The 15,391-nt window shown below is 45.8% G+C and overlaps 1 protein-coding gene across 1 annotated transcript; it reads right to left on the reverse strand.

Annotated features, from left to right (window-relative positions):
• Positions 1-10,183: 10,183 nt before the first annotated feature.
• Positions 10,184-15,127, reverse strand: PCBD1 (pterin-4 alpha-carbinolamine dehydratase 1). Its single transcript, XM_015104414.4, has 4 exons — positions 15,037-15,127; positions 12,336-12,467; positions 11,522-11,602; positions 10,184-10,749 (listed from the first exon to the last, which is right to left on the reverse strand). The coding sequence occupies exons 1-4, from the start codon at positions 15,037-15,039 to the stop codon at positions 10,651-10,653; spliced, it is 315 nt and encodes a 104-aa protein (XP_014959900.1). The 5' UTR covers positions 15,040-15,127; the 3' UTR covers positions 10,184-10,650.
• Between the last annotated feature and the right edge of the window lie 264 nt (positions 15,128-15,391).

The raw sequence follows: 15,391 nt of genomic DNA on the forward strand, positions 1-15,391 counted from the left end.
TGGTAAAGCGTCTGTCTACAATGCGGGAGACCTGGGTTTGATCCCTGGGTCGGGAATATCCCCTGGAGAAGGAAATGGCAACCCACTCCAGTACTCTTGCCTGGAAAATCCCATGGACAGAGGAGCTTGGTAGGCTACAGTCCACGGGGTCGCAAAGAATCGGACACGACTGAGCGACTTCACTTTCACTTTCACAAGGATGCTTCAACAAGTGCAGATTAATGAATGTGACCCAGAACATCATCAAAGGAAAAGACAAAAACCACGTGGTCACTCCACAGACGCAGGAAAAGCATTTCATATAATTCAACATCCATTCATCATAAACAATCTTCCCAAAGCAGGTATGGGGCCACATGTTTGTGTATTAGTTGTTGAATCATGTCCAACTCTTTATGACTCTGGACTGTAGCCTGCCAGCTCCTGTGTCCATTTGCCTTTCATTTGTGGAAAGAATTCTGGACAAGAATTCTGGAGTGGGCTGCCATTCCATTCTCCATGGGGGCAACTTATCTCAACATAATAAAAGCTATGAAGGACCAACCCACAGCAAACATAATGCTCAACAGTGACAAGCTGATAGTCTTCCAACTAAAATCTGGAAGAAGAGAGGGAGCCCAAATGCATTCCTTCTATCCAACATGGGGCTGAAGATCCTACCTGCAACAATCAGATAAGACACAGAAATGAAAGGCATTGAGACTAGAAGCAAAGAGGTATGACTGCCATGGTATGCAGGTAACGTGACACTATACAGACAACACCCTAAAGATGCCACACATCAACTCCTAGCACTGGTAAACAAATTTGGCAGCACAACAGGATATAAGATTGACATACAGAGACTGGCTGCATTTCTTCACGCTAACAACAGAAAATCCGGAAGCGAAAGTAAAGCAATGAAAACAAAGCAATCCCATTTAAAATCGTACTGAAAAAATACAGTACGTAATGCTAAACCTGACCGAGGAGGTGAGAGACTTGTATGCTGACAACTATAATACACTGATAAAGGTAAATGAAAATGATTCAAACAAGCGGAGAACTGCCCCATGCTCTTGGAATGGATGTATTAACATCATCTGAAAGACTCTACTACTCAAAGCAAACTACAAATTTCACTCTATCCCTATCAAAGTATCCATGACATTTTTCACAGAGCTAGCACAAACAACCCTAATATGCACACGGGAACCGGAGAAGACCCAGAATTACCAAAGCAATCCTGTGCACAAAGAACACAGCTTCCCAGACTTCAGACAACACTACCGAGCGACAGTAACCAAAACAGCATGGAAGAGACACAAAGGAGATTAATCAGGGCAGAGGCACTAGAGACGGACACACCTACAGTCAGTTAATCTCTGACACAGGAGGCAAGAGTGTACAAGAGAGAAGACAGTCCCTTCCACAAGCGATATCAGGGAAGCTGGACAGCCACCTGTCGATCAATGAAGTTGGAACACTCCCTCATACCACACACAAAGCTAAACTCAAAAAGGATGATGATTTAAGTAGATAACTCGACAGTAGAGAACATCAGGCAAAACATTCTCTGACACAAATCCTAGTAATGTTTTCCTTAGGTTATTCTTCCAAGGCAACAGAAACAAAACTAAATAAATAGGACTTCATCAAGCATATCATCTTTTTTCACAGCAAAGGAAACCATATACAAGATTAAAGTACAACATATGGACCAGGAGGAAACATGTGCAAATGGGATGACTGACAAGGGCTTCATTTACAAAATTTACCAACAGCTCAAGCAACTCCATTCCAAACCCACAAACAACCCAATTGTAAAAGGGGGCAGAAGACCTCTACCATCAGTCTCCAAAGATAACATCCACGTGTGCAGCAGGCACATGAAAAGATGGCCAACACTGGTAATTGTTAGAGACGTGCAAGTCAAAACTCCAATGAGTTGTCATCACCTCACAATGGTCAGAAAGCCATCATCAAAAAGGTTATAAATATTAAATGCTGGAGAGGATGTGGAGAAAAAGGAATCCAACCCCCTACCATGTCGGTGGCAGTGTTTTTTTGTTCAGCCACTATGGGAGGTTCTTTAAAAAACTAAAAAGACAGCTACCATAATATCCAGCAATCCCACTCCTGGGAATGTATCTGGAGAAAACTAATTAGAAAACATACATGCATCCCCAGTGGTCACAGCAGCACTGTTTAGAACACTCGTATCTTATACGGAAGCCACCTAAATGTTCCATCAACAGGTGAAAGCATAAAGAAGATGTACTCTGTTTAGATACACGTGAATCTCTACACGTACACATGAAATACTACTCTGTCGTCAAAAAGAAACGACATAATGCCATTTGCAGCAATGTGGATGGAGCGAGAGATGGTCCTTTGAAGTCAGACACAGAAAGATAAATATTCTATGCTATCATCTAATGTGAAATCTATAATTTGATATCAGTTCAGTTCAGTCACTCAGTCGTATCCGACTCTTTGCAACCCCATGGACTGCAGCACGCCAGGCCTCCCTGTCCAACAACAACTCCTGGAGTTTACCCAAACTCATGTCCATTGAGTTGGTGATGCCATCCAATCATCTCATCCTCTTGTCCCCCTCTTCTCCCACCTTCAGTCTTTCCCAGCATCAGGGTCTTTTCAAATGAGTCAGCTCTTTGTATCAGGCAGCCGAAGTATTGGAGCTTCAGCTTCAACATCAGTCCTTCCAATGAATATTCAGGACTGACTTCCTTTAGGATGGACTGGTTGGATATATCTGAACATATTTTCAAGCCAGAAACAGACTCATACACATTAAAAAAAAACAAAGAAAGAAAAACTGATAGTTATCACAGCATAAAGGGTAGGGGAGGGATGAATTAGGAGTTCGAACTTAAGAGATACAAATTACTATATATAAACCAGATAAAAAACAAAGCCCATCTGTACAGCATAGAGAATTCTAGTCACTGTCTTAGGAACTATAGTTTAACAATATGACAATGAACAGAATATCTTTAACTGAACCTCTCATCTGTATACCAGAAACTATCACAACATTGAAAATTAATGGCAATTCAATTTTTTAAACAGTGGGGACTTCTCTGGTGGTCCAGTGGATAAGAATCAACCTCCCAAAGGAGAGGACACAAGTTCAAGCCCTAGTCTTGGAAGATTCCACATGTAGCAGGGCATCTACTCCCACACACTGGAACTACTGAACCCCCATGCCCTAGAGTCCATACTCTGCAACAAGAGTGTCCCCGCAATAAGAAGCCTGCACATTGCAACTAGAGAAAGCTTGCACTCGGCACCAAAGACCCAGGGAAGTAAAAAATGAATGAACAAAATTTTTTTTAAAAAGGCCATACACCACGCTCAAGTTGGATTCATCCCAGTCTCACAAGAATGATTCAGCATACACAAATCAATCAATGTGACCAAGCACATCAACAATGGAAAAGACAGAAACCTAATGATCGTCTCCACAGACACAGGAAAAGCATTTCACAAAATTCAGCATCCATTGATCTTGAAAACTCTTCCCAAACTGGGTATGGGGGGAATACATCTCAACATAATAAAAGCTACTTAGGACTAGCCCAGGAGAAGTCAATGGCAACCCACTCTTGCCTGGAAAACCCCATGGATGGAGGAGCCTGGTAGGCTACAGTCCATGGGGTTGCAAAGAGTTGGACACGACTGAGCGACTTCACTTTCACTTTCCACTTTCATGCATTGGAGAAGAAAATGGCAACCCACTCCAGTGTTCTTGCCTGGAGAATCCCAGGGACGGCGGAGCCTGGTGGGCTGCCTTCTATGGGGTCGCATGGAGTCGGACACGACTGAAGCGACTTAGCAGCAAAAACAGCCCACCACCAACATAACGCTCAATAATGTAAAGCTGATAGCCTTCCCACTAAAATCTGGAATAAGTCAACAATCAGACAAGAAACAGTAATGAAAGGCATTCAGATTGGAAGCAAAGAGGTATGACAGTCATGGTATGGAGGTAACATGGTACTATACGGATAACACCCTAAAGACGCCACGTATCAACTACTAGCACTGGTGAACAAATTCAGCAAGGTAGCAGGATACAAGACTGACCTACAGAAATGTTACACTTCTTCATGCTAACAGTTAAATTTCAGGAAAAAAGTTAAGCAAACAAAACAATCCCACTTAAAATGGTTTCAAAAAACAAAATACATAGGAATAAAGATGGCCAAGGAGGTGAGAGGCTTCCTTGCTGACAACTTGGAAACATTGATAAAGGCAATTAAAAATGATTCAAAGGAGTGGACATTCATCCCACACTCTTGGAATGGAAAAATTACGGTTATTTAACTGGCTCTACTACTCAATGCAAGCTACAGATTTCATGTGATACATATCAAACTAACCATGCTATTTTTCACAAAACTAGAATAATCCTAAAATGTATATGGAACCATAAAAGACCTACAAAAACCAAAGAAATCCTGTGCAAAAAGAAAAAGCTGCCCAGAATTCAGACACTACGATCAAGCTGCAGTAACCAAAACATTCATGGAACTAGCGCAAAAACATTCATATGGATCAGGGACACAGGTCAGTTGTTGTTCAGTGGCTAAGTCATGTCTGACTTTTTATGACCCCATGGACTGCAGTATGCCAGGCTTCCCTGTCCTTCACTATCTCCTGGAGTTTGTTCAAACTCATGTCCATTGAGTTGGTGATGCCATCCAACTATCTCATCCCCCCCGGTGGCCCTTTCTCCTCCTGCCCTCAATCTTCCCAGCACAGGTCCGAGATCCCAGAAATTAAAACACACATACCTACAGTCAATTAGTCTTTGAGAGAGGAAGCAAGAAGATAGAGAAAAAATAGTCCTTCAGTAATACTAGAAAAGCGGGACAGTCACATGTCAAAGAATTTCAAAGACTCTCTCACACCACACACAAAAATCAACTCAAAATGGCTTAAATACAACACAATACACCACAAGACTCCTTGAAGAGAACATTAGGCAAAACATTCTTTTACATAAATCGTAGTAATGTTTTTCTACGGTCATTCTTCCAAGGCATTTGAAACAAAAGCAAAACTAAACATATAGGACCTCATCACACATCTTATTTTACACAGCAATGGGAACCATAAACAAGATCAAAGCACAATCAACAGACTAGAAGAAAATATCTGCAGAGTGACCGACAAGGGTTTCATTTCTAAAAGACACCAGCGGCTCCTACAGCTCCACACCAAAATCACAAAACAACCCAATTTTAAAATTGGACCCAACCCAATTTTTTTGGTTCTCCAAGATATGTGGGTGCATGCATGCTAAGGCACTTCAGTCGTGTCTGACTCTTTGTGACCTCATGGACTATAGCCTGCCAAGCTCTTCTGTCCATGGGATTCTTTAGGCAAGAATACTGAAGTGGGTTGCCATGCCCTCCTCCAGGGGATCTTCCCAACCCAGGGACTGAACCCACATCTCTTATGTCTCCTGCATTGGCAGGGGAATTCTTTAGCACTGAGCCACCAGGGAAGCTCTCCAGGAAGACATGCCTGTGGGCAAAGGCACGTGAAAAGATGGCCAACATCCCTAATTATTAAAGGCCAAGTCAGAACTCCAGTGAATTATCACTTCACACTCATCAGAAGGCCATCATCAAAAGAGCTACAAATAATAAATGCTGGAGAGGATGCGGAGAATAAAGAACCCCAATACCCTTTAACGGCCTTGAAACTGTGCAGCTACTATGGAGAAGTGTATGGAGGTTCCTTACAAATTAAAAACACAGTTACCACACGATCCAGCCATCCCATTCCTGGTTTATATTTGGAGAAAACTCTAATTCAAAAAGATATACGTCCTCCAAGGGTCATAGCAGCACTGTTCACAACAGGTGAAAGCCACCTAAATGACAATGAACAGATGAATGCAAAAAGTTGTGCTCTGTAGACACATGTGAATATCTCTACCTACACGCATGAATATGCTACTCAGTCTTCAACAAAGAATGACATAATGCCACGTGCAGCAGTGTGGACTGAGAGATGAGCATCCAAAGTGAAGTCAGACGGAGAAAGACAAATATTCTATGAGATCACTTATATGTGAAATCTGAAATATGATATACATGAACTTATTTGCAAATTAGAAACAGACTCATACACAGAAAACAAACTCATGGTCACCAAAGGGGAAAGGGTGGGGGAGGGATAAATGAGGGGTTGTGGATTAGCGGATGCAGACTACTATATGTAGAACTGAAAAACAAGGTCCTACTATAGAGCACAGGGAACTCCATTCAACGTCTTATAAGGAGCCATAATGGAAACATTATGACAAGGAATAGAGAGAGATACATATATTTAACTGAGTCACTTCTCTCTACACCACAAGTTATCACAACATTTTAAATTAATGATACTTCAATCATAAAAAAGGATCATACACCATGATCAAGTTGGATTCATCTCAGGCTCAGAAGGATGGTTCAACGTACATCAATCAATGTGACCCAGCACATCAACAGAGGAAAAGACAAAAATCACATGATCATCTCCACAGACACAGGAAAAGCATTTCATACAGTTCAACACCATTTATCATAAATACTCTTCCCAAAGCAGGGATGGGAAGAGGCAATGTAGGACCAACCCATAGCCAACATAATGCTCACTAGTGACAAGATGATTGCCTTCCCACTGAAATCTGGAACAAATCAAGATGCCCACTAGCACCATTTCTATCCAACATGATATTGGAAATCCTAGCCATAACAATCAGAAACAAAACAAAACAAAAAACAGAAGTAAAAGGTGTCCAGATTGGAAGGAAAGCGGTGATATTGTCACGCCATGCAGACGAAGTGACAGTATACATAGAACACCCTAAGGCTGTCACACATCAACTCCTAGCACTGGTAAACTCAGCAATGTAGCAGAATACAAAATCGGTATATGGAAATCACCTGCATGTCTTCATGCTAACAGAATGGGAAAGTAAAGCAAAGCGTCTCATTTAAAATCATATCAAAAAGCAAAATAAAACACATAGGATAAACCTGATCAAGGTGGCTGAGACACTCATCTGCTTACAGCTATAGAACACGGATAAAGGCAACTGAAGAGGATTCAAAATTTGACAGCCACCCTGTTCTCTCGGGTGTGGGGGCGGGGCTTCCCTGGTGGCTCAGTGGTAGGGAATCTGCCTGCAGTGCAGAGGCCGTGGGTTCAATGCTTGTGTCAGGAAGATCCCCTGGAGGAGGGCATGGCAACCCACTCCAGTATTCTCGCCTGGAAAATACAATGGACATAGCCTGGCCCTATAGTACATAGGGTCACAAAGAGTCGAACACAACTGAAGCCAATTAGCATGCATGCGTGCACTACCCAAAGCAAATGACAGATTTCATACGACTGAAATCAAACTATCTATGACGCTGTTCACAGGACTAAAATAAATAGTCCTAAACTGTATATGGAACCAGAAAAGCCCAGAATGCCCAAAGCAATCCTGTGTACAAAATGAAAGCTCTCAGACTTTGGACCATATTACCAAGTTACAGTAAGCAAAGCAGTATGGTGCTGGCACAGAAACAGCCACATGGGTCGAGGGAACATGACCAAGAGCCTAGAAATAAACTCACACACCTATGGTCAATTAATCTTTGACAAAGGAGGCAAGAAAATATACCATGGAGAAAAGACAGTCCCTTCAGCAACTGGCACTGTGGAAGCTGGACAGCTACATGTGAGTCAATGAAGCTGGAATCCTCCCTCATACAACACACAAAGTAAGCTCAAAATGCCTTACCGACTTAAAACACAAGACACCACAAGAATCCTGGAAGAGAAAAGACAATACATTCTCTGACATAAATCCTGGTAATGTTTTCTTAGGTCAGTCTCCCAAGGCTACAGGAACAAAGAGCAAAACTAAACAAACAGGACTTCAAGCAAGCTTGCCATCTTTTACACAACAGAGGGAAGCATACTCAGAACCAAGAGACAAGCTATGGGCTGGGAGAAAATATCTGCAAAGAGAGAATAACAAGGGCTTCATTTCCAAAATATATCAGCAGCTCATACAGTCAATACCACACCATTAACAACCCAATTTTAAAATCTGGCAGAAGACCTCGAGAGACAGTTCTCCAAAGACAACATACACAGGGGCAACAGGCACATGGAAAGACAGGCGACATCGCTAATTGTCAGAGATGCAAGTGAAAACTTCAGTGAGTTGTCATCTCACACTGGTCTGAGTCTTGGCCATCATCAAAAGGGCTACAAATAATAAATGCTGGAGAGGAAGTGGAGAAAAAGCAATCTCCCTGCCCTGTTGCTGAACAGTAAAGAGGACGGCGGTTCTTTAAAAAACTAAAAATAGAGCTATCATATGATCCAGGAATCCCACAACTGGGAATATACCCTCCAAAAAGCTCTAATTAAAAAATATACATGCTACACACATGCTATATTTAAAACGGATAACCAAAAAGGACGTCCTGTATAGCACACGGAACCATACAGTGTGTTATGTTCTCAGTGTCACATGGAAGCCTGGCTGGGTGGGGAGTTTGGGGGAGAATGGATACAGGTGTATGTATGGCTGAGTCCCTTCACTGCTCACCTGAAACCACCACCACATGGTATGTTAATCAGCTATCCCCCAATATAAAATAAAGATTTAAAAAACATTTCCAGTAACTATTATAAATGTAGGTGGCTCAGAGGTTAAAGCGTCTGCCTCCAATGCGGGAGACCCAGGTTCGATCCCTGGGTCAGGAAGATCCCCTGGAGAAGGAAGTGGCAATCCACTCCAGTATTCTTGCCTGGAGAATCCCATGGACGGAGAAGCCTGGTAGGTTACAGTCCACAGGGTTGCAAAGAGTCGGACACAACTGAGCAACTTCACCTTACCTTACCTTACCTTAGGGAAATATAAGCTTTGTTTTTTTCTCTAATTGCTTTTCATTAAAAAAAATGACAGATACACACTGGGGAAAAAATTCATGCACCCCAATATGTAAGCAGTAGTATTTATAATTGCCAAATCATGGAAGGAACCCTAGTGTCCATCGACACATGGAAGATACAGTTTCTATCAGCGGTTCCTAACCTTTTGACAGCAGGGACTGGTTTTTTGGAAGACAGTTTTTCCACAGATGGAGTAGGGAAGGTTCAGGTGGTAATGCCAGCAATGGTGAGCAGCAGATGGAGCTTCACTCACTGGCCCAACCACTCACCTTCTGCTGTGTGGCCCAGTTCCCAGTAGGCCACGGACCAGTACCAGTCCTCAGCTGGGCGGTTGAGGACCCCTGTGTATATATTTGTACACACACCTTTACGTGTGTGTGAACACACACAGACAGAGAGACAGACACACACACACACACTCGAATATTACTCAGGCATAAAAAAAGAAATAATGCTATTTGCAAAACCATGGATGGACCTAGAGATTATCATACCATGTGCAATCAAAGATAGACATATGATATACATGGAATATAAGAAATTAATTAGAGAACAGAAACCAAATTCATGGCTGCCAAAGGGGAAGGTGGGGGAGGGATAAATTAGGAGTTCAGAATTAATAGCTATACCTTATCACATATAAAATAAACAACAAGATTAGTGTACAGAAGGGGAACTATATCCAATAGTTTGTAATAACCTTTAATGGAAAAGTATAAAAAAGTCTGTATATTGTGTATGTATATATATGTACTCACACACATATATAACTGAATCAATTTGATTTACACCTGAAATTAACGTAAAATGGCAAAAGAACTATGCTTCAAGAAAAAAAAAGTCTCCACGTTGGAGGCTGTAGACCAGTCATAGGTCCCATCATGCATAAAACTGTGGCTAACCTTTATCTTTGTTCAAGATGCTCCCTCAGTTACGTCTGCCTCAAGAATTAAGTCAAATGAAGCTTTTTGGTTCAACTGTGTGAATCACTGTATGTTCATTAACTCATTTCTTATCCTTGCATCTGGCATTAACTTCATTCATGCTGCCTAGTAATATTTAATTATTTTTCTACTTAATTCCCAGAGACAATAGGAGCTTAGAGTGTTCCGGTCCCCTTTCCCCTTAGCAGTCTGAACACTGTCTTGCACAAAGTAGGTGCTTTAAATGTCTATTGACTCCAATTTGGCTTGGCTTGTGGAAAAGAAGATTCTAGAGCCTGAGGCCAAGTGAAATAACAGTTTTATTTTAGGCATAATAGTGCATGGGTTTCTGTCATATAGGCTAAAGATGGTCCTAGCTTCTAAGATAAGACTGTTTATCTTAGACACAGCTTTTATCACAGCTTTTTGGGAAGTGAATTAGAAAGTGAGCAAGACACAGCTTGGAAATAAAGTCATTATTTTTGCTGGAGAGTTGTAATGAAAGAGAAGAGCTTATTCAAATCAGCGTACACATCCTAGAGCCTCAAGGAAGATGAAAATGATGTGGGGTAAAACCGGTCTGAGTTCCTGGTCTTAGCAGTGACGTTGGCCTCTCCTTCCAACAAGCAAGGACTTGCCCCTAAACGGAGGCAGCAGGGTTGATTTGGCAGTTCTGACTACAGTAGCATCTCGGGGCTCCCCCAGCTCCCTCTCTGGATCCCCAGTCAGCGCCCTCCCTTCCCTGGAAGAGCTGACAGAAGGGCAGGGTCTACGTCATGGACACTGCTACTTGCTCGATGAAGCTGGCCAGGTTTATGTCCCGTTCTGAAAGGCCCGCACACTCGTGAGTGCTCAGGGTGATGTGGACCTGAAACAAAACCACAGAGATTCCAGACCAGCTGGTTCCACCAACTGAGCCCACGAGCAGGAGGGAGTCACCAGCTCCTGGGCTCAACCACACTATGAAGAGTAACGAGGCACACTGGCTCTCCCCGGGGCTGCCTTCTTGACCAGTCTTTTACAGGGCAAAACTGTCTTCTATTACATCTCCATAAATAGTGGTGACTGCAGCACGGGATAAAGAGGAAAGATCCAAATATCAAGAGCAATCTAAAAGCTAAAGACAAGACTCCAGACCAACTTCAACTCCTAAACACTGTCCATTTATAGATGGTCTCTTCCAACCTTAATGCTTTTAGAAAGAGTCCAGCACAGCGCTTGGTGCATGGCAGGCATTTAATGACTGTTTCCGTTCATTTAGCAGACAGGCTGACCTTCCTGGTGTGCCTGGGTATTCCTAGTTCAAGATTATTGCTTTTTCATTCTTCTATATCTCAAGAAAAATTTTAGCCCTTGAGAGCTATTAACAGTGAATACGCCTGGTTCCCACGGGTTTTCCTTCCTTGGGATTTTCCTCCTTAATGTCTATGTTAACCACACATTATCTCACTAGTGTTCTAGTTTGCATTTTTTTTAAAATCTGTAGTGAGACTGAGTATTTTCCAGGGGCCGTTTATGTCGATTCTAGGAAGGAGATGAAAGGAACAGGAGCTGATACTATGTCAGTGAGGAGGGCCCACAAGGAAGTCCAAGGGAGAGGCCCTCAGAGCGAGCTGGAGTTCAAGGCATGCAACACTCACCTTGTTATACACGTTAAACCATTCGGGATGGTGGTCCAATTTCTCAGCCTGCAGAGCCACTCTTGTCATGAAGCCAAAAGCCTGTTTAATGAAGCAAGACCCAGGTTAGTATTCTGAGAGAAAGGACAGCTGGGCTCTCTTTACGGCCAGTGTGAGGCCCAGAAGGAGGAGGATGGCCCCGATCCCTACAAGGTAACCTTTCTAGCTTTAAGCATCCCTCCTGGTGCCCTGCCACTAGCTCTGAGGCTGGAGTTTGAGGTGGTCCTTCTGCAGCAGAAAGTCTTATCACTAGGACCACTAAGAAGGCGGAAATCCCAAAGAGGTTTTGCGTCTTGGCCAACCTTTAGGTTATCTACTAAAATGTCTTCAAATAGTCACCTGTTTCCCACTTGAACTGTCTCCTCTTAGGACTATTTCTAAAAGTTCCAGGAATGGAGAGTCCATGGCTTCCCTGGTGGCTAAAGAATCTGCTTACAATGCAGGGGACCCAGGTTCGATTCCTGGGTCAGGAAAATCCCCCGGAGAAGCGCATGGCAACCCACTCAGTATTCTTGCCTGGAGAATCCCATGGACAGAGGAGACTGGCAGGCTATAGTCCATGGGGTCGCAGAGTCAGACACGACTGAGCGACTAACACACAGAAAATGGAGACAGCCCAGGGCCTATCTTTAGCTAAACTGGATGAAGACAACCAAACTGGATTCGCACAGCATCTTGAGAGTCTTGGCTTAAAGTACTCTAAGGGAGGGAACACGTTCTGGAGTGTGACCCCATCAGCCCCGGTCTCAGGAACTGTGTCCCACCCCAGTCATACCCGATTAAAGTCTTTGAAATGGAACTGCTTGAAGATGGCATCCCGGCCTTCCAGCTCGTTCCACCCCACGGCCCGCAGGTTTGGCAGCAGCTGGTCCCTTTCCTCAGCACTCAGCCTGTGTGCTTTGCCAGCCTAGGAGAGGGAAAACACAGACGCTCAAGGGCACTCCCCCCCCCCTTTAAACAGGACAAAAGAGAGGGCCCTGGGCTGTTGGGGAAATTTAGCCAGCCTCCACTGGTGGCTGTGGTAACACAGTCAAAGGGCAGCTTGTCTAACGCAACAGACTGGGAGGAGGGGCTCTGGCTCGGGCACTGATAGGTTCTTAGAGAACAGAGAGTCCTGAGGTGTAACGCCAGTCACCGGGGCAGAGAAACGTTCCTCCCTGCGCCTGTCCTCAGAGCTTTCAGAGGGCACCTCTCCATTTAAAAATCAGATCTCTTTCATTCATGAGAGAATAAAAGCAAATCCTACTGTGACTGTGAACTGAAGAGGAAACAGGCCTAGAGAGGGGAAATGACAGCCCCCTCTCCCCGACTCCCCTGTTAGTGAAAGCACAGGCATCATTCTCAAGATGGGTCCATATCCCTGGGGACTGGCAAAGGAACCAGCACTTAAAACATATCCCAGGAGATTCTTAGCTATTGGCACTACCTCCCAGTGGGTACCCCACCTCGTTGCTACACAGCCTCTGGTTCCCAGCTGCCAGGCCTATGTTTCTTTAATTTCTACCTTCTTTTCAGCTTGTCAGCTTGTCAGCTTGAGCCAGAGCTCAGGCCCGAAGCAGGAGTAACTTGGCCAAGGGCAAACAGACAGGGCAGTGCCTCAGCCTATTTTCCAATTGTGCAAAATATCCCTGGGGCAGCCCAAACTGGCACCATTCAGGCTATGAGGGGAACCTTCTCTTGGAAAACAGAAGAAAGGAAAGGTCCGTGCTCCAGCCTCGTAAAAAGATCCAGGTGGAGGAGCTTAAGGGATCCTAGAATTTAGGCCTGTGAAGTAGAATTACCCAAGGATGGACATTGTCGGGAACCAAATTAAAAGTGAATTAGTTAGGTCTGGGAAAAGAATATGAGGGAGGTTAATTTAGTTTTGATAAGGCAGCCTGCAAACTGGAAGCCAGGTGGCCTGGGGGCACTCATTTCTCCTGCTTGAAGGGTAAAAAGGTACAAGAACTGCCACTTTAGGAATCAGCAAGGGGAGCCAGGAGACACTTAACTCCATTGCTATTGAGGGGATATTATTTGCATTTTTAAAAGGAGACTTCTTGAGGCAAGCAGGTCTATGATAGGCCTTCAGGTGTGGGTTAGAACTGAACAAAACACTGCAGGGTCCTGGTAACTCAACAGTTTTCTCCCTCCTAAAAAGCGTGGGCTCTCTCTGGACAGATCTGGATGGGTCCGTCTCCTCTCCTAGGCTCTGTAAGATCAGCAAGGACAGCTGAGATTTACATCACCATTCAACCCAGTCTCTCTTCCACAGCCTGGCCCTGTCTCAGTGGCTGATAAGCCTGGTCTATGTATCCAGGCAACCAGATGGCAGCTAAGGCATCAGAAGCTACTACCTAGTACGCTGACTCTGAAAGGAGTGCATGGGTACTAGCGGGCTCCTAGGAGGCTCCCCTTTCTCTTTAGAGTCTTCTGGAATCCCCAACATTTCACAGCCTGGGGCTGAACTGACAAACCCCTCTGAGATCTGGGCTCAGAGAGGGAGCAGGGGCAGTGTTAGCTTAGTAAATCCCAGGCCAGGCCTGGGCCTCTGGGTGTGCAGAGGGGTTACTGATTACCCACGCCCTGCAGCTGCGGAGCCTCAGTGTACCTCACAATCAGCTCACCCACCACCTCCCCTATGTTCAAGCCAAGGTCTCCAAAGTGCCCTCCCAGGTGTCACCGCAGTCCCAGCTGCTCCTGATGCTTTGGAGCCTAACGTTTTTGCTGTTTAGTAAAGGTCTGGGTCTAGAAGCGTCCCTTCCTGCTGCCCTGCAGGTTCACCTTCATCTCTATAGCTGAGCATAGGGCCTGACACTCTGCTCCCAGAAAGTTCAGCCTGGAGGGCATATGATCCTGAGCAATCACGTCCCCACTGCCGGGCACAGGCCTCAAACTAGGCGCCAGAGGCTGGCCCTGAGGTCCAGGCTCCGCAGAGGGGGCTCAGCTAGACCTCATGCCCCGAAGTGCAAGCGAAAAGGACAGTAAACAGGCAGGCAGAGGCACACGGGAAATTCAGCCGCCCCTGCTTTGCACACCCACACAGGCATCGGTCTCCTCGCCGCTGCACCCCGCCCCCGCCAGCCCCCATAGGACAGGGCCGCGCCACCGAGGGGACTAGGTCTCCGGGCTAACTGTGCGGCCATTCCCCATCCCCGTCTCACCGCCCCCTCCCTGCCCGAGGCACCGAGGCCCTGAGCGGACTCTGGCCTGGGCTCCCCGCTGGCTGTCACTGAACCTGCCACCGCCCGTCTCTCGGCCTCAGCGACCCCGGCGGCACCACTGCGGGTAGGGTGGAGGCGGGACCGAGACCCCGACTCCCCCCGCCCGGCGCGCGGCTGCTTCGCTAAGGCCTGGGCGGGAGGCTCCCCCGCACGCCCAGCGCGGTCCTCTGGCCTGGGCGGGGAGACTGTGCGGGCCCCGGCCCTCCTCCGCTCCTCCCGCGCGTCCCCGCCGAACCCGCTGCCCGCACGGCGGCAGCGCGTGAGCCCCCTCACCATGCCGGACGCGGGGGCGGCAGCAGCAGCAGGTGGCCGCGGAGTCCACCGGCGCGACGCCCGGCGCTCTCGGAAGCCGTCGGGCGGGGCCGCGCTCGGGCCGCCCCGAGGCGGGAGCGCGGCCGAGAAGGAGCCGCCCACCGGTAATCATTAACAACCGCTGAGGTTCCCTTCCAGCACTTTCCTCGGAGGCAAAGTTACAGGGAGCTGGGGGAGTTCAGGACCCGGGCTCCAAACGCGGACTTCAGTATTTGCATCGCGCGGTGCCGCCTCCTATGTGACTCTGGGCGCGAGATTACTTTTTCTTTCCTACAAACACCTCATTGAGAAACTGACCCTCACAATAAGCTCCGCA

This window comes from Ovis aries, chromosome 25 (genome assembly GCF_016772045.2).
Source record: "Ovis aries strain OAR_USU_Benz2616 breed Rambouillet chromosome 25, ARS-UI_Ramb_v3.0, whole genome shotgun sequence".
Taxonomy (NCBI): Eukaryota; Metazoa; Chordata; class Mammalia; order Artiodactyla; family Bovidae; genus Ovis; species Ovis aries.